The sequence below is a fragment of the Channa argus genome, chromosome 11 (genome assembly GCF_033026475.1).
Source record: "Channa argus isolate prfri chromosome 11, Channa argus male v1.0, whole genome shotgun sequence".
Lineage (NCBI taxonomy): Eukaryota > Metazoa > Chordata > Actinopteri > Anabantiformes > Channidae > Channa > Channa argus.
Window position 1 is genome coordinate 5,642,394 of NC_090207.1, and position 23,364 is coordinate 5,665,757.

Below are 23,364 nucleotides of genomic sequence, written 5' to 3' on the forward strand. Positions count from 1 at the left end.
TATGTAGGGGCGGCTGTAGCTCAGTTGGTAAGGCAGTTGTCCAAGGACCAGGGGGTCAGTTGTTCAATCCCCGGTTTTGGGGAGGGTTGCGTCAGGAAGGGCATCCGACGTAAAAAAAAAAAAGTGCCAAATCAACATCCCGCTGTGGCGACCCTGAACTCACGGGATAAGCAGAAAGTACCAAAAATAACCCTCCCTGTGTTTGTCTGTGTGAGTTATGTGCAACTATTAAGGAATACTTGCATAACATTGAAAGTACTCAACACAAATGTATGTTCCCAGAAATAGTGATTCACCTTTTGCAACTCATGACAAAATATGCCTTAAAATATACCATTCATCATGCATTAGCAATCTCCATTTTGTGAGCTTACAAAAAAAAAGCACCTTTAAAAGCCTAAGAATTCCACCTATTTCACTTGGAGCAACCCTCGGACTACATCAAATGCTTCAAATAACGTCCTGGGAATGGGGGTCGTAAGCCAAGGTCTTGGTCAAAAATGATGCTCAAGTGGGACCTAAGTGAAGCTAAAACAAGCCTAAATGACTTCACTCATTTATCAATAGATACAGGCAGACTTCTAAAGCACAACGTGTGTGTTTGTAGGATAATGCAGAATGAATATGCAGTCTACCCTGGGATTTAGTTCTAAAAATGACATCATATTGTAGAAAGAAATAAAAATGCAAAAATAAAATAGGATCGAGAAAAGAGCCTTGGGCCACTCTACACGGAGCAACTCCAGATCAGACAAGTAAGAAAACGTCAACAGTGCTTATGTGACTGAGGCAGCTTGCAGTTCCGAGATCCAACATTTTTACTACACTAAATGTAGCGGAGCTATTGCTCTGACGTAGTTTTTAACGTAAGTCGCCCAAACTTTACAGGATGGGAACAACAATACGTCAGCGTGAAATTCAAGAAAATGTCAATGGCTGAAACTGGAGGATTGTGTAGGTGGGATTTTAAGGGGTGAAAATGTTTCCTTCCACTGACGGAGGAAGGTGTTACAATAATAAGGTGATGTAGAGGTCACAACTGATGGTATCAAACTGAGCAGCAAATTGTTCAGTTTCAACTGAAATATGTGTCATGACGCATGGTAAAAGAAATAAGATGCGAAGCTAAACAAATTAAATAAAAATAACTTATCGCCCTTTCATTACAACATCGACCTCTGTTAGACCGACGTCTGCTGGACATAGGATTAATATATTGGCCTTTTCAGAATAATTCCCGCTTCAGAGTTATTTAAATAATGTCATGAGTAAATTGCTGAAATGAGTATAAATTGGAATTATTTCCCATCTTGGTAATCACCTCACAGCCCTCATAATCTCCTTCATGGGTTTACAAACCCCACGTTAGGAATCACGGAATTAATCACTGAACAGTCAGTTGTCACCAAACAGTTTCCTCCATATGACCGACACCTTTATTTGGTTCACAGAGGCCTGCATGATGCATGATGGACAAAATGAAACTGGGTTTCATTTTTAATGTGAAAAGATTTCATCGTCATGATTTGATTTCACTCATCTGTTGCAACTTTTTATTTCGGAGCGTTTGTGAACTCTTGCTGCACAAATGAAGCACTGACTGAAGTCACACCTCTGAGGCTAAGGCAAGCAGCACGCTGTCACACCATGAGTGATGTTTGACCAAAGAAGAAGAAAAATGTCATCATGGAATTTTGCCTCCTCATGGTGAGGGTGTGTCTGTGTCTGTGTGACAACACGGGTAAATGGGTGGGTGATAACTGCGTATATATAGGCCCGTGGTGTAAAAGCCAGGGTTAAGTATTTTTCAAAGTTGCACGTGTTTTGTGGTTTGTGAATCAACGACTCCTGTTCTTAAAGTGAATCAGTGTCTTCTGCCGCTATGGATCATAAACTCGAGGGATTTCTGAAGCACTATGGTAAATATCGTTATCATTTTTATATTACATTTTTCATGTTATAACAAAGCTGTTAATAATGTTTCAATTTGAACTATGTTCCTAGCAAACGTTTGTAATGGAAAACATGCTAGAACAGAAATGTCCCTGTGCAAGTCTTGTGCCTTTTGAAAGGGAGTGTGTATATATTTTTTTTACAAAACATCAGCCTTATCCAATAAGTTATTTTACTGAAATTCTTCCTGTGATACCAGATGACATACGCAAGTGTGATATAATAGGAAGCCATGAGATGCATCATTCGGTGATTCAGTACTCATCAAAACTCATTAAATTGTATAAATAACATTTCTCTTCCCTATTTTGCGTTGGGTTATTAACAACTCAACAAACCCCTGCACTTATTGCTCTAAAGTCCAAGCACTATTTAAGGCACAAAAACTGATTTGTTTTTCTTGTTACCAATCTTCACGGGTTGCCTCATGTCTAACTGTTTAGCAAAACTTTCAAGAAAATTCCATCTTATGTGATTTAGAACTATTACCTTGTATTCTGTTTGACGTACTGAGTCATCTTTATCCACCTGATCTTGTCTTAGTACTCGCCTTCATGCTTCTGGAGGTCCAATGGAGCCTGACGGATTCTGCTGCAATTCCTGCCAGCTGTGCTGATCTAAACCGCACCAAGGATCTCTCAAATCTACTGAGACATGAAGCAAAAATCCTTCTGAGAAAATACGAACATGTAAGTACTACCCAGGGATTTATTTATTTATTTATTTATTTAAGTGGGTAGGTAGGTGTGATACTACATTTCCTGTACCTTATGTGTATTTTGCTATTATGATGCCCAGCGCTCAGCTACTGGGACCATTTTTTATCCCACTTGTGGAACTGGTTATGCACGTGAAGACAATATGAACCGAGGCCAGAAATAGTGGTTTCATAACGTATAAAACCATTAAAATATCAATTATAAAGTGAGGACTGCATCAGCATGCATTACTTTCAGCTACTACTTACAACTACTGTCAAAGTGAACTTTTGCCTAATGCAAAAAGGTTGTTATTCTGTGTGTGTGTGTGTGTGTGTGTGTGTGTGTGTGTGTGTGTGTGTGTGTGTGTGTATGTCCTTATTCCTTTATATCTGAAGCCGGATAGATGAACTCCTTGTTCTGTAAACAGATTTCAGATCTGTTTCCACCTATATGTAACCGTTGTTGTAACTGTTGTTGGGAAGATACAGTAAGAGGGGATGAAGTTTAGCATGTGTTTAAATTGAAGACAGCAGGTGTTTCTGAAAATTAAGCTGGGAATAAAAAATAAAAATAAAAAAAAATCCAAAGTTTCCTGACTGACGCTACTTAAGCTTAAGGGACCCACGTGCCGTTGAACACTGCTTAGAGACAGATTTGCTTCCTTCAGTTTCACTTTGATTTAGCCGCAGGAAATTGTGAGACACGCAGGAACTAGGCAACTTATTAAAAAAATGCAGTAGTTCTTTTGAAAACTCTCTCTCTTTTGCTTTGACTGAGGGGAATTTAGCAGTATATTTAACATTGATCACCTGTTCTTGCTTTCTTTCGTTCTTACAGGTACATTTTGAGAGCCGAAATGGTTCGCTTCCCGGTTACGTCGATAATTTCACAATATCTGGTGCCAACCTTTCTGAGAAGCTGCAGAGGCTCTTGACCAATAATGAGCTTTTCAACTTGCACATTTCAAGGGCAGAAGAATATCAAGCAATTTGGGCCAACAATGAAATCGTCATGAAGAACCTGTCCATGTCCGATCTAAAGTCCCGACTCAGACACCAGTCAAACATAATAAGTCATATCCTTAAGAAAATCTACCCAGAAAGCCCGTCGGCACCTACGCCACCCCCTCTGCAGTTGACCCATACTACCGACTATGCAAAAAAATTGTACGGATGGAATGTCATAGTCACGCTGAGGGACTACCAAAAAAAAGTGATCCAGGTAATCGAGGAATTGTTTGACCACTGTGCTGCCAAGAGGAACTGAAGACGAACTGAAGAGGAACTCTGTGAAGACAGTCACAACAGCTGTCTTACGAAAGCTACTGCTAATCGATCTTATTATCCCCCCTTTTTATGTATGTGTTTATTTATTTTCTGCTCAGCTTTGCCACATAGTCTGCATCCGAAGTTGATTGCACTGTGCTGATAAAGGGATGGTAATGATCAGCAACTATTCTCAGGTCTATTCAGGGAAATATTCCCAGCACTATTACACCACCACCTGCATTAACCTCAAAAGTAAGGCAGGATGTTATTTATATATATTTATATATTTATATATTTATATATAATTGAAAGGGATGTTATTTATTATATATAGAATAGAATTGAAAATCTATTTATTAATTTATTCAAGTTATTTGAATCCAACCTTACTGTTATTTATTATAGTGAACTATAAAGCTACAATATGCAACTTAAGCTACACAAGCAGCCCTCCCTGCTCTGCTGATCATACAGAAATGCCTCAGTGGTTAGAAGGATCAAGCATTGCCCAAAACCTTAAAGAGAGAAAAAAAAAAACGCAAAAAAAAAAGATCTCTGCACTGCTGGAAGTGTCGTACTCTTACACATTGTGATAGATCTCAATCTGTGATAGTGAAAACAAGTTTGTATCATCATGTTCTCTAGGCAGCGAGGGGCTGGGTGGAACTGTCCTGAAGAAAATGATATTCTGTTAAAGCCAGTGTGCTCATACATACAATTTATGTTAAAATAAAGCTTTTTTGGGGGGGATTTGTATTGTAAGTTTTATTTATTGTTCCCTGTTCTTTGTCAGTTTTGGGGGGTTTTTAATGTATGAATTTTAAAATGATGTTTTACCTAAATATCAGTTTCTGTAAAAGTCTATATCCGTTAGCTTTGTTTGTTCCAAATAAACAGAATTAAAAACAAATTTGAACTTATTGTTGACTTGATATTATTCAATATTCATGATTGAAAAGAAGTAACAGTGATCAGTAACATCACGTAAACCAAACATCGTTCACATGAAGAAGGATACTGACGATTTGTCACATCAGCCACATCTACGCACAGGAAGCCCTGTGTGTGAAGAGGATCAGGGAAAGAATGAATCAATCATAACTTAGATATGTCATTACAGAAGTAGGCCATGATATAAACAACTGATATACATAAAAGCATTATTTGTCAGGGTAAGTTTTAAGCCTAAAATGATGTCAATCGAAATCACTTCCAAATAACTTCCAAACATGAAAACTTTGTATATTTTCATTTAATTCTGCAGCCTGTGCAGACATGTACACACCACGTTTATCAGTTATTTGCAACGTTTCCTTTCCTGTGTAGTAAGCAACAAAGATCACAGCAAAAGGTGTTGACCCCGTCAAAGAAGGCAATCTAGTTTTTTTTTTTTTTTTTTACACAAATGATATGATAGGGGAAGTTTATCTTCAGAACTTGCTTCACACGCCTCCTTGAGAGGTGTATAAATGAAAAGGTGATGATGTATGATGGAGATCAGTGCATGAATCTGCCCTTATCATAGTGGAGAACGAGCAGAGTCGGAATGAAATATAGAGCGGGTACAGTATGCAGTTCACATTTTTTCACTCACTAATGAACAATCAAAAAGCATAATTCTCTCAGGTTTTCATGGTGCATTTAATAAGCTGGGCCTACTTACATTTGCAGGTTTTCTGAATGTGGCCTGTGCTTGGGTGGTGATTCTTATGCCCGGAGTGGATGCGGCACACACACCAAAGAAACATGCTGCTGGCTTAACGTGCAGCCCAAAAGAGCTGACTGCCCACAGCAAGAAAGACGTTGAAGACAGTTTGACACGTTTTGTGAGTATCATACTGTAAAACTGTGTGTCTGATGGTTGTGTTAAGGCCGCAGTGTTCTGGACATCCTGCATCACTTTTGCCAATTTAAATTTTCTGCTCAGGCATTTGGAGACATACAGTTGTGGGACGAGCATTTTGTATTTTAAGAGTGAAAGACTTTACATCTGTTCGTGGAATAAAATTGGACTCACACTCTTTTACAAATTTACAATTTTGGAATTTTTGGAAGTCAACTGGCTTAAAACAAACGCACCCTTTACTATTAAAGTAGCCCCGAGAGCAAATGATGTCAATTTACAGCTATACTGCTCCATTTTGAAAGGGTTTCAAAAATGTATGAGGATTTTTTATATTTCAGACTAAATGAAGCGATGAGGAGACAGAAGAGAGGGGAAAAAAAACTCAGCAGTAGAAGAAAGTTTTAAAAAATGTGCAAATGAAAGCTTTTAGTAAAAAGATGGAGGAGAACTCAGCCTAGGAATCAAGTGAAAGACACAGACTATAGTGTGTGTGGCAGAAAACTGTTACGACATAAAGTAATAAAACAACAGAAATATTTCTAAGGACCAACACTAAAGACTATATTTACTCATTTTCTTGTGCTGTTATATGACCTTATTTTAATTGTTATCAGCTGAGAAACACATGATGCAGATTTCATAGTCCAACAATAAGTCACACTTAGTTGGAATCAGTTATTGATGTCTCACACATGTGGCTTCTGTAACACGGGGTAATTTTTTGAATATTTTCATGATGTCTGATAACTAAAGCAGGTTATGGACTCAAGTCATGACACTAATCCAACTTCGTACTTTTATTTTTCGGTGCACACCTTGAAAATCAAGCCTCACCTGTAACTGTATTATTTAACTTTATTGTTATTGGTGCACTTTAGTCCAGTAGTACATTGTAATTTTGAATATTAATAAGTACGTCCACGAGACCTTAAGTGATTATTTTTGACAGTGAGATTACAGCCCTGACAAATCAAAAATTCAGCTGCCAGTTAAATGCACTCTCCTCTTCCGTGTCTTCTCCTCTAGGATGAAGCCAATGGGAAGCGCCTCGGCACTTTGTCAACAGACTTCCCTGAGCTCATTGTCCACAAAAACTCTTCTTTCAGTGGATCAGAAGTTCAGTGCAGCCTCAGTTTCATGGCTCAAGGCCTGGGACAAATCCTGGAGGACCAGAGGGACAACCTGAATCCGGGCGATGTTTCGCTTCATACAAAGCTCGAGGAGACCATCGTAAGGGTCAGCATGCTCACAAACTGTCTGAAGCAAATTCTTGGAGGGGAATGCTCCCCAAAGCCACCCCCACCCATAATGCCCGTGCATACATTTAAGAGAAAGCAGTGGTGTCACACTCTGTTGAAGGAAACCAGGGACTATCTGGATTGGCTGGAGCATAAGCTTGAGGTACGAAATTCAAAGGTCAAAAATATAAAACGCAAAGTTACTAAGTCAATGTACCTAAAATACTTGGAGGGGAGTGGATACCTCTTGTAGTTTATTACCAGGTGGTCTCAGTTTATGATGACGTTACAGTTTTTGGCAGCTTTTCTTTAACTTTTAACCTCTTTTCAAATGTTATTTTTTGAATCAAGTACACAGCCTGTTGATGTCCTTAGAATTGTAATATAAAATAAATAAGCATGAATACAATGCAAATTCAATTGGTGAGTAATATTTAATAGTATTTTTATATCATTATTATTATTGAATAATATTAATTTAATATTATTAATAATATCTAATATTCAAAGGATAAGCTTGATAAATTATGAAATACCTTAAATGCAAACTTTTGCTGAGTGAAATGAGAAACGTGATACTGTTTCATCAAGGAGGCAATTAAAGCTCACACTCCTAAAAAAAGCTCAATCAGAAACGGCTTTGTTCAATTAAACTCGATCGTTTGCAATGATTGTCATCATTCCTACGAGACGGCAATTAATCAACTTGCCAACGAGACAAATGAGACGGGGCTTTAATAATTTCCTGATTACAACGGTTTGTTTTCTCAGCCTTCACAATGATTAATTGTTTTGCTCTGGACATCGATCCCTTGTGAGTGGGCTACGTTGCCCGAGGTAGAAGGAGAAGCTTACAGGAATCACCTACAACCAGCCACCAATGTGGGCACCAATCACCGTGTTCCACAGTGAAATGCGTGCACAGATGGACAGTGCACAGTCAGGCAGATAAGTCTGTCAGAGTCTTATCACAGCGACGCAAAAGAACAGCAACGCGGCAACAAAGATTAATGTGGGCCTCAAATTAAGTGATCAATTTATATTCTCTCAGAAGTTCCAGGGTTTTGTGTTTCTGTTTGAGCTTTATCAAATTTGAATGTAGTTTTTTATTTTTTATTATCTTTTCATAAAACAGCTCTTGAATGCTTTTGATTGAACCTTCTGTTTGTGAAAGATGTTTCCTTTTGGCAAACGGAATAAAATGTTTTTTGATTTCTAGTTCACTGGGTTTTCTTGATCCTTTGTCTTCGCTTCAATGAACACACTTGAAACCACATTTGAACGCCTCAAGATTTCATGCACGACTTTTACCCTTCCTCCTGACATTAAACAGTACAATGACTCACAGTTAATTTTATTAAATATCTGTTTCATATGCATGCACTATACACACAAGCAAAAGCACATTCTTTTGCCGTTTTAAAATCTTCAGCAAAACAGGAAACCAATGAAACCTTTTCTACGTCATGAAACTGGTTTGGAGGAATTCGGATGGATGAGCTGCCTGCTATGTATAGACCTGATGATCATCATGGATGAATGTATGAAGCCTTCTACGCACTTATGAAGTGTAAATAAATCACATACATTGTTGGGCCAGCTTGGTCTTGGACGCCTTCATCTCTTTGCCTTATAATGCAAAATTGTCCAAGACAGCAGTTCATTTGTAAGTTTCTTCTTTAAGCACCTTTAGGTGTCCAAGCAGGACACTTTATTAGCCGACCACTCTCCCTGTAGCTCCTCGTGAGCTTAAGGCCAATGCTCACACTGGGAGAAGCTCTGGGGGACTCTCTCCGTAGCAGTACTTAGCTTGAGGGTTTCGGTAGGTGTTCTCATGTTGGACACTCTGCGCGAGAGGGAAAACTAATTATTGCATCTAAATATTCATTGCATTATTTCCTGCTGAAATAGGAAATTGTGCACAAAGCCTTTTGCCAAAACAATTTGTGCATTTGAATTTTCGTAACAGTTTCACTTTGGGAAGAAAAGCAAGACTGTATTTAAACAAAGTATTCGTTCAACTCCAGACCCTAATAAATACTGAGATTAAAAGACTGTTAGACAAAAGCAGATGAATAAAAAAAAAAAAAAAAAAGGTTCCTGAGCTATGTAAACAATTAGGAGCAAAGGTAATGATGTACAAGCATATACTTTCACCTCTGAAGAATGTATGATGATTAATACTTATGAAACCAGGCCAAAGTCGCTGTTACCCAATGAAATAACTATAATGAGTCATGGCAATGCATTGAAGAAAGTTGTTTGTATCATCAGTGTCGCATTGAACACGATATACTGGCTGCGAAGCTTGAGAAACAGGTGAAAGATGCTGTTGCGATTCTTTTGTTGCGGGTTTTCACTATCCTTGTTTTGTTTCAGAATGACTACAATACCAGTAGTTTTAGGATTCTGTACTTCTATAACAAAGAATGTAAAAAAAAAAAAAAAAAAGAGCTGTTCTGACAGCCTCGTTCATTTCTATTTTCATGTATCTGTGAACCTACTTGAGATGAGGTTCTACACTTGGCCAAGCACAGCTCAAAATGATCCTCCACAGCGGTGAAGAGATTTTGGAAACCTTCAGCAGCACGGTTCAGGAAGCGCTCAAGAAGAGGTTGCTAAAAAAAAACAAAAACAAAAGATAAGAAATAGAACAAGTTAAACACTCGAATGCAGATTTCCATCTGTCTAACTTGTACGTTTTGTCCCCCTCTTAATCAACATGATCTATAGTATGCAGTACTTGGATTCAATGTTGAGACTTAGATTCCAATTTCGTGAATTTCAAGCTCACGTATTAATTCTACACACACAGCAATCTCACAAGATGCAGCACACTGACAGTTGAACCATTTCTGATAAAAAATAAATAAATAAGCCAAGCTCCTAAACATCCGTGATAGAAAGATACCTTATCGGGCTGAAGGCAGCAAGACACACAATACTCGTAGATGCTGCAGCAGCCGTTGGCGAGGCAGCTTTTGCAAATGTACTGTCTGGTGCTGGGAGCATTGACATTGCAGCAGCCGTTAACAAGCAAGTCTTTTCTCTCACAGACGTAACCTGTAACACATCAGCACAGATGATCATAGACACGGACTAAAGGGACAGAACTGGTTCCATTCAGCCGTCGTGGCGCGTAGCGGATGCATCACCTACCAAGTTCGTCTGTGAGCAGCATCTTTCCCTGGATGGAATTCCTGCACTGGGTGATCGGCCGGCTGCTGTTGCCCAGGTTGAAACGCACTTTCCAGGGGATGCGATGGTCCGAATCTCTAACCTCTAGTAGTGTGCGGTCTCGAATGGTCCGCTCCTCCTACAAAAATTTGCACAAGAACATGAAATATCAATAATAAACAGTTGAACAAAATCAACGATAGATTTGACTTTACTTATTCCAGATGTCTGCCCATTGTAGCCTCAACAAATCATGAGAATGACTTTGGCCAATATACAACTATGCTGAAATGACTTTCCCCCCTAATTCTAAGCTGTCTGTCCTCTACCAAATATTAAGAAACTGAGAAGAAAGTTCCATAGCTGACGTGTGCAGAACAGAGATACACGTTTCCCCCCCTCCACCCATTAAGGGGGTGGGGGCTTTAGAGGATCCAATTTCAAGGTTTAAGAACCGGGGAGGCTGTGCAGATTGTTAAAACCTCTTGAGGCAAATGTGTGATTTGTGTAACTGAGCTGTATAAATAAAACTTGATTTGATAACAATTTCGATGATTGATAATCTTTAAGGCCTGTTCTGCAGCAACAAGTCATAAAGTCATGTGTCATGATTTTGTAACTTGAAAAAATAAATACAAAATCCTGTACGCTGTGGCCCCACAGAGCCCGGATCTTGACATTAAACAGGGAGTCTATGATTAGATCCGGGGGTGGAAAACTCGTGCTCCATGAGGATGGCAGCCGTCTAAACAACCATCTCTAGCTACAACACTGCTGTTCCATCTTCTGAGAGAGTGAATATGCCAAATCCCACCCCAGAATCAGCTGTGGGTGGGCTGCGGCCCTCGAAGGAGCGTGAGTTCCGCTCGCTTTTAGATTAGATAAACGGGCAGACGACGGTTCACCATGTCGATTGCAGAGGTATATCCAAGAGAATCTGTGCCGCTCACATGCAAAGGGAGGCCATATGTGATTTAACGTCAGCTTTTTCTAAAATCAATATATATCAAAACGAATGGTTTTGCCCATCATTGGCGTTGGCACCTCTGTACCTGTTTCAAAGTGCTGGTGAGAAAGTAGATCAGAGACAGTCCGAAGACTACTCCCAGCACCCAGCGTTTTCGCAGTAATCGCCGTAGCACCATCATAGCATGGTTTTCTTGGAAAGATGTCGGACGGCGACGGTCCAGAAACCTCCACTGGCGGGTATCGACACCCTACCCTTGCGTGTATGTCAGTTATAAGTAATGTAAAAATGTGTCGACGACTCAGCTGGTTTTTGTTGATTTCACTGACGGCAGCTAACTTTCCATAAAGCAAATGGTAAACGCTGGTCAAACGTTAGCTATAAAATACTAAAGCATCAACAGCTGAAGACGTTTCATTTTCCCGTTAGCTAACCCATGTTGCAGGTATTCACAAAGCCGTAGCTTAAAATGCCATGGGTGCTGTCAAATCAGCGGAGTGAGCACGCAAGCTAGCAGTGCTTCATCATCAAAGCATGCTTTGTTAGCCTGCTAGCTAGCCAGCTGGCGTTAGCGTTCGCTCTTAAATAAGCCAAACGCTGGTGGTTACGACAGTATGACAGAGGTTTCGTGATTTTATTCGCAGCTGTCCATCGTTGCATCGAACAAGCAGCAACTGTGACGTTTATCCAGCGAAATCGGACCTATGCAGCTGACATCCACCGTGAGCAAAACAAATTCCCAACACGGAAGTGGTTTAATGGGAAGGCGGATGCTGATTGGCAGATAGGCACCCTGGGTGACGTCGTACGGGAAGTGTTGTAAAGAGGTCGCAGCAGGAGCATCGTCGGAGGGGTTGCAGCATCTTGATTACCTTTAGCAGCAACGTTATCCTAGCTAACTTTGCCCTAGCCATGAGAAAAGCGGAAGGAATTCAGGTGAAGCAGTCAACGTTGTTTTGCAGCTTGTTGCCCGACGCATGAGACACACACACACAAAGCACAATAGCTGAAAACATGATGTTTTTAATCAGCCGGTGTCCGCCCTGCCACTCATACACTGTTGATGTCCATTTTTAGGGCTGGACCATGTGGTGATGAGGGGTATGCGATGCAGAGGAGACACAGCAGCAACACGGATGGCATGCCCTCTGAAAGGTGGGGAAATTAGCTTTTCAGGTACAAGAAAGGTGCGTCATTTATCTGTGTATGTATAAGCCGAAGATGTCGGATTTGCCCAAATCCTCATGAGAGTAAGCCTTGTGTGCTAAGATCAAGGGACACTGCTTAGAGCCCTGATGTCAGCAACATCTAATAACAATGGAATGTGCCAGACCCAGGCCTCACCCCCTTGCACCAGCGGTCAGTGTCACTTGTGCTTTTATCACTGAATAGGAGCAAGTTAGGTTCCTTTCAAGGGGATGTAGCAGGGGAGCACTGTCACAAACTAGCTTCGTTTTTTCCTACAGAGATGTAAACGTACATTTCCAGACTCCTTTACATGAAATATCAACAGCATATCACATCTTCCATGTTTTCCCCCCTTCAGGAGCCGAAGCCAAACTCTGGGATCGGAGAGCAGTCTGGATGAGGGGGGTGTTTTTGACTGCCTGAAGCCTGACTCGCCTGCTTCGCCCCAGCAGATCTTCTCCGGTCTTGTGGGCGTCCCCTCTGGCTCGGTCTCCACTGCTCAATTCCAGGCAGCAGGCCTAGTCCTGGGCTCTCCACCTGAGGTTTATATCCAGATGACTGCATCCTCCAGAGAAGAAGGAGGCCCCCACCGCACCGAGGGTGGACCTTTTCTTCCTCGACCGCCCCAGCACCACCACCATCACCATCACCACCACTTCCATCACCAGCCCCTGCAGCATAGGACCTCCTCTCTGCTACAGCAGGCCACCACGGCCGCTGGCTCAGAAAGGCACGGCTCCAGGGAGGAGGCACAAGAAGAACAGTCCACACCAGCCCCCGCCCTGTCTGAACTGAAGGCAGTAGTCACATGGCTGCAGAGGGGCTTCCCCTTCATCCTCATTCTGCTTGCTAAAGTCTGCTTTCAACATAAGCTAGGTAAACCAACTTGTGGGGTCAGAGTGCTGCCGTTGTTTAATATTACAGTACTTGAAGCAAACTATCATTAGCAGCACAAAATCTGATTTAGTGATGATCCTGCACCGCTTCTCTGCAGGTATAGCTGTGTGCGTGGGGATGGCCAGCACGTTCGCCTACGCCAATTCTACATTTAGGCACCAAGTGTCATTACGGGTAAACGTCTACAGTATATTCATTGCCACACTGATACCGGTTTTTATTTTAAAACGAAAAATAAAAAAACATTAGCTGTTCTTTAGAGCTCTCGTTCATCAAGGCTGATGCACAGTCGTGGCTCAAATTAGCAAAAAAATTGCAATAATTTGCAATTGTAAATGTAAAGACATCACATGTGAAGTGTGTCTCATTTATGTCACCAGGAAGAACGCTCTGTATTTGTGGCTCTGTGGATCATCCTGTTCCTTGCAGGGAATGTAGTGTATATCTACTACACATTCAGTCACGAGGAGCTGCACAACAGGTAGCACACAGGAAGACGCTCATTTATAGTGCGTTTCCTTGCCAGCAAACCTATGTTTTACATTTCCCTTTATATATTTAGGTTTTTCCATCCATTTTATTTCTACTTCCATTTCCTTTAGGGAGTGTTCCTGTTGTTGTCTCATATTGTCCTGTGAGTACTTTGTGTTCATTTCATTCGTTTTTTTCCAACATTATGTTGAACATTTCCCTTGCTGTTGCTTGTCCTTCTAGCATCCTCAGCACAAACACTTGACCTACCTACAACAAGTAAGCTGGATATTTTTTTTTTTCCCCTTCTTCTAGCCTCATCTTTGCCAAGCCCAGCCTCAACAGCTTTGACTTCTTTGATCTCATCTGGGTTGTGGGCATCACTGATTTTGTTCTCAAATACTTCACCATTGGCCTGAAATGCTTTGTTCTCTTCATGCCCAAGATCCTTCTGGCCTTCAAATCCAGGGTAAGAAATCTACGTTCAGTTATTCGATGCTTAGTACTTGTACAGATAATGTGATTTTTTTTGTTTATTATATTTTGAGTTTTTTCCACAATTTCAAAGAAAAGGTGAACACTTCAAAAAAATTTAATTCCAAGCCTCCATGCCAAGTGTGGATACCAACACAAAGCTCCAACTTAATGAACTTGATTCAACTGCTTTCACAGGCAGAGCATCTTGGTGAATCTGTGAACTGCCCCTTTAATTACCTTTTCTTTCTCTCTTTTTTTTAAAACTGCCATAGCAATGTTTTACCACAACATAAGACAGACAGAAAGTTCACGGTCAAAGTTATGAAACTTGACTCACACGGTAAAAAAAGAACATTTGCTAAAATATGTTGAAATACTCTACCAAGTGAAGAAGGCACGAAAAGGTCACAGTGTGAAACTGTTTTCTATTCATAAGGTTTTAAATGTTACTCCTTAGGTGAGCGTGTGGGTGTCTGCATCCATGGTAGCTCTTGCCTGCAGCAAGCAACAAACATAATGAACACACAGACAGACTTTGATTTCCATACAGGTGTAGCTCATATTCCTCCTATTTTGTGTGTTTGTTTGGGGGGGGGGGGTTACGCAGTATTAGGATTAGAAATTTCCACAGATAAACAGACCTGCAGGCCTATCAGAACCACTGCAGCTAGCACTGAGCTCATTTGCCCCTCCAGGGGTTTGCAGGGGTGAGGTCACTTGTCCCTGGAGCTGGACCATTACCTGTGTGCGCACTCACACACACACACACACACACATCTCTACTGTTCACACATGCAGTATTTGACAACAATAATAGGACCCATGTTGGGTTTAAGGGAATCCCAGTTTGTGTCACCACAGCTTTCCACTGGTACATAGAGGCCCAACAGTCCTGTGTATTTGGAACTTGGTGAAGTCACACAATCAACCTGGCTGCTCAATGACTGCAACCATCTGTGGAAACACTAATCATCCTACAAAACCACTGCGGTCAGCACAAGTGGTAGCAAGTACGCATTCAGAAGTTCCGTGAGGCCTTTGTCTTTGTTTTGAAGTCCTTTTTAATATCCATTTGTGGTTAAAATAGTTTTCCCTGGGCCTCAAGCAAGGAATGTGTCTTAGCAGCTCAGGAAAATGGATCAACCGGATGAGATGAGTAGAGCTGTGACTCAAAATAAGTCAACACGGCGTTTTCGTCTTTAAAATATTTTACTGCATAATTTATTTGATTCATTGTATAAAACGTAGTGAAAAATAATGGCCATTACAGGTTTCAAAACGTTTGCAAATGTAATATTTTGTCCCTCTAACACTTAAATTGTAAAAGATTACGTGCTATAAGCAGGGGAAAATGAAAAAGACAGTTTGTCTGGTTACCGTAGACTGACAACACAGAATGAAACTTACCCTTTGAATCATTTCTAAAACAGAAAGGAAAAATAACCCAAGCACTCACATGGGAAAACTGTGAGTACTGGATCCATCCAACTTTTCATGATAAGAAAGCTGATTTCACTTGTTTTAAATCCATCAGCATTTTTTTTTTTTTTTTTTTTCTATATCCTTGGGTATAAACTGAAACCAGACTAAAACTGAAAGCTATAGCCTGTTATAACAATCAGGCAGGCAAAAACGGGAACTTGTTAATGTGTTTGTTTCTATGTGCAGTTCAAAATTAAATGAAACGAAGTAAGCAGTAGAGCTCACTCAAACTCTTTGGCCTGTATCCAAAGTTTAAATTTGACAGTTTGTGCGTGGGCGTGATGGGCACTGTGGGATATAACGCTGAGGGGACAATAAGGAAGATGAATTAGCTGCTAGCAGAGGTCTTCCTCCCTAACCAACCTGGCTTCTCGCGGCTCTTTACTCGCAGTCATCAATCTTTGTCACCCAACATCCAAGAAGTCATTATGCAAGTCGGGATGCCACAGGGGCCATTGGGGAAGTTCGCCTTCACATTGGTCACCTCCTGTTTTTGACCATACTCAATTCATTTGAAACTCTTTGTGGCAGTGGGGACTTAAAAGTTTGTTTCTTGTCCGTGATTACAGAGGGTGAGGAGGGGTCCTTTTTAAAAGGCAGCCCCTGTAGGGTTCAGCTTAATGTAGGCACTGGGTGGCAGGTGGAAAGAGTTGCTGCCAGTTTCCCTTGCAGTGTAGGGAAATTGCTTGTGCTGCTGTGAAACTGTGGAGATCTGGACTGCAGCCATGTTTGGGCTGGAGGCATGCTGTTTTAAGCCTTTAATACCTCACTGCTCTTGACTAGATAGAAGAGTACCCCGAAGCTGTTGAGCTCTTTCTGCTTTTTCGACAGTTAGAGAGTGGATCAAAGGAAGAATACGTATTGTCTTAATTTAGAATTTCTTTTTTTTTTCCCAGTTAGTTGAAACTTGTGTTAGGGCTGCAGGGTTCCTGTCTCCTGGTCGCTTCATTTAAAAATAAGCATAAGCACATTCATAGTCACTAAAATCTTTTTGTTTTTAAGCATTTCTATTAAACTACTAGTGTAGTTTTTAATTTTGCGTGTTTGTCCAGGGTAAGTTCTACCTGCTGATTGAGGAGCTGAGCCAACTTTTTCGTGCCCTGGTACCCATCCAGCTGTGGTACAAGTACATCATGGGAGAAGACCCCTCCAATAGTTACTTCCTGGGAGCCACACTCATCATCATCTACAGCCTCTGCAAGGTAATCCTAGTATGGTAGCGCTGTATAGCAGGGATTAGGGGAGAAAAAAAAAAAAGCATGTAAATTACTAAATTACAGAGTAAGTTTAACTAATGATGAAGGAAAAAAAAACGGACTTTATTTTACCACAGAACAAAACCGGCTGGGGGATTAATGAAAATGTTAAAAACTGATCAGCCGTCCATCTTTTATAAAACTATATCATCTGCATACAAATGGTAAGATGTACCTGTGCAATGACTTATCCCACAAGGTGAAGCATGTGCAAAACAAACAAGATCAGACTGAACACCACATTACAAAGTTTTGAGAAAAACAAGGTTTTTCCAGAAGACCAACTTGTTTCCTCACCTGTAAACTGTTCAGCAACCATTGTTTAACATTATACTCTGCAGACTTCACCATACTACTGCAGCTCATTGTTAGATGGGTGAACAGTGTTTGAGATCCCTTTCCCCATACGCTCTTCTGACACGAGAAGATGATTACCCAGGTTTTAACCTCTCACATTCTAGGTTTCTTTCTTTACACATCCTTTTCTCTAACCTTTGTCTATCAAAGAAAGACACACAGGAAATAATAGTCAGACTTTGCGTCAGATTTCTTCTTCAACAGAAGATCTTTTGATGATGTTTTTTTTGTAATAGCACACAGCTTTTAATCTTGGAATCAGTCATTTAGCCTTGTTAAGTTGGAGAAAATAGTCACTCTGCTGTTTGGTTGGGCCAAAGTGAAGTGACATTTTTAGTTCCTTATATTTCTTAAATTATTATCTTTTTTTTAAAAATATACTTTTGTCAGTTTCAAGATATTGATGAGAAAAAAGTGTGGGTGTAACTGGACCAACAATTTCATCCATGTCAGTAGTTGATATAAAAATGAGGAAACTGAGTGAGTCTCAAGCAAAAATAAACAGAAATAGATCCCAAGTGTAAGATTACTCAGCCCCATAACACGACTCACTCTTCTGTCCTACTACAAAACATTACTAATTATATTTTTCTTTCTTTCTTTCTTTTTTTCTTTTCTTTCTTTCTTTCTTTCTTTCTTTCTTTCTTTTTCTTTCTTTCTTTCTTTCTTTCAGGTAGGTACCTGCAATTTTTCTGTCCCTTGCTGGTGCAGATGCTGATGGGGAAGTGTCTTTTATCTTTTATTTACTTTTGTCCTGGATGGGAGAGAGAGTTGGGCCTAGAGTTGAAAACCAGCAGGCTGTGGGGCATTAAGTGAGCAGTGATGGTTTAAAACTAAGGATGGATATCGGTGTGAACAAATGATCAGGAAAGCTTCAGTCAGGAGTCAAAGCAGGGTTAGTTCCTCCATAGTTACATAAAGAAAGCTTGGGAGTTATGGCGAAAAGCTGGACTAGTGAAACTTTGAGGAATCAGCTGAGTGATGTACACAACAAGGTTGTCGTAGCTTTTTATTTTGTAATCTGTGCCGTCATGTGATGTATCAACTTCCTTTTTAAAACAGTGATGATTCACTGGATGCAGTTGTTTATGACTGACTCAATCAGCTGAATTGGGTTGACAGTTCCCTGCGTTCCTGTGTCTGCACTCTTAGGTGTTGTCCAAGATGAGGCCACATCAATGGCGTGTCCGTATTTGAGAACATTGATGTGAAGGATTGGCGCATCAGTGGTTGATTCACTGTACTCGTGTTGCGTCAGAGTGGGTAACTGACGAAGGTTTGAGAAACCTGCTTGAGAACAAACTTGTGTTTTGTTTTTTGTTTTTAAAACGGGAAGCCAGATCTGGAAAAAGAAACTGAACTAAATGAAACTCTGTGCATCCAACATCACATAAGTGTGGTGCGTTTAAATGCTAGAAACTTCTGAAGCACTGACTTTTCACCAAGCGTCAATGTGAATATATGACCTTTGTGACTTTGAGCTAATTCATGAATTTGCATATCATGCTGTTGTTCTTCATGTTCCACCCAGGATGACTTAATCACCTGGGTGATCTTCTAGCCTGTCATCTAGCCCCATCATCAGTTCTGAATTATGAAGTACCTTTTTAATACTACAAGTATCATCAGCCTCAGTTGCACTTTATGTTTAGCAATTATGTATAGCGAATGTTCTTGTAATGTACCACCCGTGTAGTTACATTACATACATTACTGTAATTTACCACAGTTTATTAAAGAGTAAAATGTTGTCCGATAATGTAGGAGGGCTCGTGGGAAGCTAGTCTCAAAAAAATAAAAACCAAAAATATTGTCGTTGCTTGTTTCGCAGTCCTTTGACATCTGTGGACGTGTATCAGCTATACGCAAGGCCTTCGTCATGCTCTGCAGCTCTCAGGTCAGATTTTACTTATCCACCATGTCAGTGTGGACACAGCTACACCAATTTGCTCACATTTAGGAGAGAAATAATTTATCCTTTTAACAGTCTTGGTTTTGGTTTTTTTTTGTTTTTCTTTCAGGGTTATGGAGTTAGAGCCGGCAGTCAGCAGTGCAGCGAGGCAGGTGACGTCTGTGCTATTTGCCAGGCGGACTTCAGAGACCCCATCGCCCTTCTGTGCCAGGTAAGGACTCGCTGTAGGGTAAAAATACAAAGTAGCAGATACGAGATTTAAAGAGAAGCTTGATTGTCGGGTTGAAAGATTTCAGTCCACAGCCAGCATCGCTAATCTGTGTTAGGGCTTCACAATGTTTAATTTTAGCATACAAAGGAAAAGGCGTTTATCAGAGATGAAGAGATTTTTAATAATTTGGTGCAAATCATTTTTTAATATCGCGATATACTGTTTATCGTAGGGGGAATAAAATATCGCAATGCCAGTTTTTTTTTTTACCAATATTGTGCAGCCCTTAATAGGTGTGGCTAGAAGTGTGATGTGTTGCACGTGTCACCAAACCTAAAGGGGGATGTCACAGTGTACTGACACAACCGGAGTATATACAGTTGATACTTAGTTCTTGTGTGTACTACTACAGCAACTATTAAGTACTATAAGTGCTCCTTGAAGAGAGGTCAAAGGAGAACATCAGTACCCAGGGACACAAGATGCTTGTGCCGGGTGGATTTTTAATTAGCTGCTCTCACTGACTCTGACACACTTCGCTCAGCAGCTGTTAAGAAGAAAATTTCGATCTCGAGTTCTAAATTCAAAATTCGTGCACCAAACCTTTTTAGAGAGATTAGTCAGCTGTTGGTTTTCTACTCTACGTCTATTAAGCATGCTGCATGCACGTCATTTGTTCTTCTGCAGCACGTGTTCTGCGAGGAGTGTCTGTGTTTGTGGTTCGACCGGGAGAGAACGTGTCCACTGTGCCGCTCTACTGTCGTTGAGACGGTGCGATGCTGGAAGGACGGCACCACCTCTGCTCACTTCCAGATCTACTGAGCTCTGACAGCTCATCATATGCGCCGTCAATGCGAGTTAGACAATAGTATCTCATCTCTGTTTGTTTATGTTGAATGAGGGAAATCATAATCACAGTTGAACACAATGCGAAGCTGCTGCTAGAGATAGTGTAACTCACTTAAGACACCTAAAGTTATACTATTAATTTTCTGACTGTTGTCATACATTTATGCCACAATTCACATTTTTATGTACACGTTAGACTGTTGAGATTTTATTTTGGTGCTAGATGCATGATAAAAAATGTGTACTTTGATTTGCTTTGGTGATCATGTGAATAGTCTGTATTTGAGGAAGATTTCCGACGACTGTTTGCATTCATATTTCATTCCTGTTGTCTATTTTGGCACAAACCTTTGATTTAATATATTTACATTTTGCAATATTTATTTGAAAATATCACATTTTAAACTAATGAGAAGGCTCAATGATCGTAAGTTTAATAAAAATAAAACAGCTCTAGCATTTATACTCGAATAAGTTCTTGGTTCGTATCTGACAATTGTTTAGGTACTGAGTAATTATCAGAGGGTAATGTGTGACTTTAGGTTATTAATACCTGTGAGTATGATTTTTTTTTCTTTCACAATAACTGTAACTTCAATCTACAATGCACTGCAGTGAAGAAGATTTAGATTTAGCCCAGCTGAATATGAAGCATATCTGTCATCTGATTGCAATAAAAAAAAAAACCACAGCATTTATGTCAGAAAGCTTTTATTCTTCTAAAAATTCATATAAATTTTACAGTATAAATATTACACACTTTATAAAAGACCGTTTCAGTAATTCTGCTCACATTACACGCACGTATATAAAGTTAAAGTAACATTTATCAGAAAAACGTATTTTCAGAAATCACAGACAGCATTAGGTCCTGTATGTTATTCATGGTGTGAAAAAGCCACTTAACACTGCCTCCAACAGATGATGCCAAAGCACAGGAGAACATGAAACATCCTCTAAACACTGTAGAAAACCGCTAGAAAAACATTCCTCTTCTCATTATTTACACGTTTTCCACATTCAGTGTAGCTTGTGTAAAAAGGAGATTGCATTATGACTTAAAAAAAACGGGTCTGTGTCAGTGCTCCTTTTTCCCACTAATTGTAGCCTACAAAGTCACCCGCGATGCGTTCACGCCGTGGGAGGTGTGAAATTCAAATGAATCCTATTAGTAAGCTTTTTCCTCAACTCTACCAAGGGAGGATTACATCACCGTTTTGTAGCTGGGATGACAGAATCGGAGGGTCACGCGGGGGCAGGACGTGCAAATGACTGAGTGCAGAGCTACTGGAGTTCAGTGTGTCAAGCACGTTTAGAAGCTCGGCAGTGAATCCGCGCCGGGCCTAGGAAAGTCTTCATGACACACGGAACTTAGTCAGACTCGGACGTTCCGAGCACAAAACACACATTTAAGTCCGCTTCCGCCTCCTCTTAGTATATGCATGTTGGAGTTTTACAGGCTGTGCACTTCTTCCCGGACAGCGTCCTCATGCTCTCCTCGCTTATAGTGCAAATAACGTCCTCGGACATGCACCTGAAGGCACCATCTGTGTGAGATAAAACAGAAGACGCACAAAAAGCGTCCATTAAACTAAACGTGAAAACTAAGACTGTTATTAACGCTTCAAACAAATAGTAGCCTGCTTCAGTTTTTCATTGCTCTTTTATAACCTTCATGTAGTTATTACCGTGTAATTAGCATATTTCACTAATTTTAACACAGATAAAACTTGTCAACCAAAAAATAAATAAAAAAAAAATGCAGTGCCTTTTTCCCAAACTTTGAATATTACCTGGTCAAAAATGGATTGAAACTGCAGGTATTTTAATACATAACACACACGGCAGCTGGGAATCAAACGCTCAGCATTGCAATTTCACACATGTAAACATTTAGAATACCGTCAAAACACTCATGGAACTGAATTTTTAAAGTACACGCGCTTTAGTTTGGCTAACCTGAACCTGAAAGGTGAAAAGTACTTTATATATTAGAAATCTAAAATGTAGAACTTTAAAAATATGGCCATATGTTTACTGAACAAATGTTTGAAAGTTGTTTATTGTGCTAAAACAGTTTCCAACTTTTAAAGTAATATAATAGCTACGCTTATTTCTAACACCCGTACATTATTTCCCGTTAATAAATAATTTAAAATACTTAAATATTTTTAATACTTTAAACACTTTTTTAACACTTTCTATAGGCTAAGACAACATAATCAACAATTACACACTTACATTATTATTATGAATATTATTATTATTATTATTATTATTATTATTATTATTATTATTATAATACCTCCTATTATATAAGCTATCCTTTCTCAGAGATCATAGTTTACTCGCGTCTCTCTCGCGCAGGTGACGTGACAATACGCACCTGTTGACGCTTCGTGCCCTACAGGTGTCGCCTAGCCGCGAACAGCACGAGCACGGTGAGGTGTATCGCAGGGCACAGGAAGCTCTGAAAGTGGCCTCGACGCTCCACGACCACCTCCCCGCTCCCGTCCTTGCAGCTGAAGCCGCCATCCGTCTCTCCCGCCGTCCAGCCTTTCTCCAGCTGGTCTCCGATCCTCCGCAGACGCGACGCGAGCCGCTGAGCATCGGAGCACGGCGACCGTCTGCGGACGCTGCAGCTGGAGTCACCGGGCAGGAGCAGAGGCTGGTCTATCGGCAGCCAGCACATCTTCTCTGACAGATCAACCAGTGTTCTCTCTTTTAAGTCTTCAAAGGGAATATGACCCTCCTTTTCTTCTCTCTTCAAGCCTTATCAGTGTTTGCGCCCCCTTTCTCTCGCGCTCTCTCTACTCTATTATTCATTAGAGTGTCACATGGTGTGGGGTTTACATCATCTTTTCCCAAAACAGAGATGCAATGGTTAATCTCTCCTGTCTGGTTTGACGTGAGGAGTGTTTTGCGTTCTCCTCACTTGTTTGTCTAAAGTAAAATATGTCCAAATTGACATGAAATATGAAACACTTCCATTTATATTCAGAACAATAGCCAGCGGCAATAAAGACATATCTCATCTCAGTTAATTGCGCGTCTATAATAAAACTGCGGAATTAAAATTCTCCCGGAACTGATGTACTGCAGTACGCCGTCCCC

The 23,364-nt window shown here is 40.4% G+C and overlaps 4 protein-coding genes across 5 annotated transcripts; 3 read left to right on the top strand and 1 right to left on the bottom strand.

Moving 5' to 3' along the window:
• Positions 1-114: 114 nt before the first annotated feature.
• LOC137136049 (uncharacterized) lies at positions 115-4,837 on the top strand. The gene is made up of 3 exons (XM_067521026.1): positions 115-1,919; positions 2,497-2,642; positions 3,492-4,837. The coding sequence occupies exons 1-3, from the start codon at positions 1,883-1,885 to the stop codon at positions 3,918-3,920; spliced, it is 612 nt and encodes a 203-aa protein (XP_067377127.1). The 5' UTR covers positions 115-1,882; the 3' UTR covers positions 3,921-4,837.
• Positions 4,838-5,360: 523 nt separating this feature from the next.
• Positions 5,361-8,082, top strand: LOC137136048 (uncharacterized). The gene is made up of 3 exons (XM_067521025.1): positions 5,361-5,484; positions 5,594-5,748; positions 6,795-8,082. The coding sequence occupies exons 1-3, from the start codon at positions 5,469-5,471 to the stop codon at positions 7,257-7,259; spliced, it is 636 nt and encodes a 211-aa protein (XP_067377126.1). The 5' UTR covers positions 5,361-5,468; the 3' UTR covers positions 7,260-8,082.
• Positions 8,083-8,348: 266 nt separating this feature from the next.
• Positions 8,349-11,691, bottom strand: spring1 (SREBF pathway regulator in golgi 1). Its single transcript, XM_067521027.1, has 5 exons — positions 11,236-11,691; positions 10,166-10,322; positions 9,918-10,069; positions 9,511-9,624; positions 8,349-8,852 (listed from the first exon to the last, which is right to left on the bottom strand). The coding sequence occupies exons 1-5, from the start codon at positions 11,329-11,331 to the stop codon at positions 8,769-8,771; spliced, it is 603 nt and encodes a 200-aa protein (XP_067377128.1). The 5' UTR covers positions 11,332-11,691; the 3' UTR covers positions 8,349-8,768.
• rnft2 (ring finger protein, transmembrane 2) lies at positions 11,055-20,724 on the top strand. 2 transcript variants are annotated; one of them, XM_067521020.1, is made up of 10 exons: positions 11,055-11,104; positions 12,228-12,305; positions 12,697-13,214; positions 13,333-13,409; positions 13,616-13,716; positions 14,022-14,175; positions 16,718-16,867; positions 19,110-19,175; positions 19,300-19,401; positions 20,089-20,724. In XM_067521020.1, the coding sequence occupies exons 2-10, from the start codon at positions 12,259-12,261 to the stop codon at positions 20,221-20,223; spliced, it is 1,350 nt and encodes a 449-aa protein (XP_067377121.1). In that variant the 5' UTR covers positions 11,055-11,104; positions 12,228-12,258; the 3' UTR covers positions 20,224-20,724. The 2 variants fall into 2 exon arrangements, with proteins under 2 accessions (XP_067377121.1, XP_067377120.1); XM_067521019.1 differs by lacking the exon at positions 11,055-11,104 and adding an exon at positions 11,953-12,086.
• The last annotated feature ends 2,640 nt before the right edge of the window (positions 20,725-23,364 follow it).

What these genes read in the sequence shown, in the direction of transcription:
- LOC137136049 (XM_067521026.1), top strand. Translation starts at nt 1,883, where the DNA reads ATGGATCATAAACTCGAGGGATTTCTGAAGCACTATG. An exon ending in GGGATTTCTGAAGCACTATG is followed by an intron (nt 1,920 to 2,496) that starts GTAAATATCGTT and finishes ATCTTGTCTTAG; the next exon opens with TACTCGCCTTCATGCTTCTG. An exon ending in TTCTGAGAAAATACGAACAT is followed by an intron (nt 2,643 to 3,491) that starts GTAAGTACTACC and finishes TCGTTCTTACAG; the next exon opens with GTACATTTTGAGAGCCGAAA.
- LOC137136048 (XM_067521025.1), top strand. An exon ending in AAGACAGTTTGACACGTTTT is followed by an intron (nt 5,749 to 6,794) that starts GTGAGTATCATA and finishes CTTCTCCTCTAG; the next exon opens with GATGAAGCCAATGGGAAGCG.
- spring1 (XM_067521027.1), bottom strand. Translation starts at nt 11,331, where the DNA reads ATGATGGTGCTACGGCGATTACTGCGAAAACGCTGGGTGCTGGGAGTA. An exon ending in GCTGCTCACAGACGAACTTG is followed by an intron (nt 10,070 to 10,165) that starts GTAGGTGATGCA and finishes GATGTGTTACAG; the next exon opens with GTTACGTCTGTGAGAGAAAA. An exon ending in AGTGTAGAACCTCATCTCAA is followed by an intron (nt 8,853 to 9,510) that starts GTAGGTTCACAG and finishes CCTCTCGCGCAG; the next exon opens with AGTGTCCAACATGAGAACAC.
- rnft2 (XM_067521020.1), top strand. Translation starts at nt 12,259, where the DNA reads ATGCAGAGGAGACACAGCAGCAACACGGATGGCATGCCCTCTGAAAG. An exon ending in TTCTGGCCTTCAAATCCAGG is followed by an intron (nt 14,176 to 16,717) that starts GTAAGAAATCTA and finishes GTGTTTGTCCAG; the next exon opens with GGTAAGTTCTACCTGCTGAT. An exon ending in TCATGCTCTGCAGCTCTCAG is followed by an intron (nt 19,176 to 19,299) that starts GTCAGATTTTAC and finishes TTTTTCTTTCAG; the next exon opens with GGTTATGGAGTTAGAGCCGG.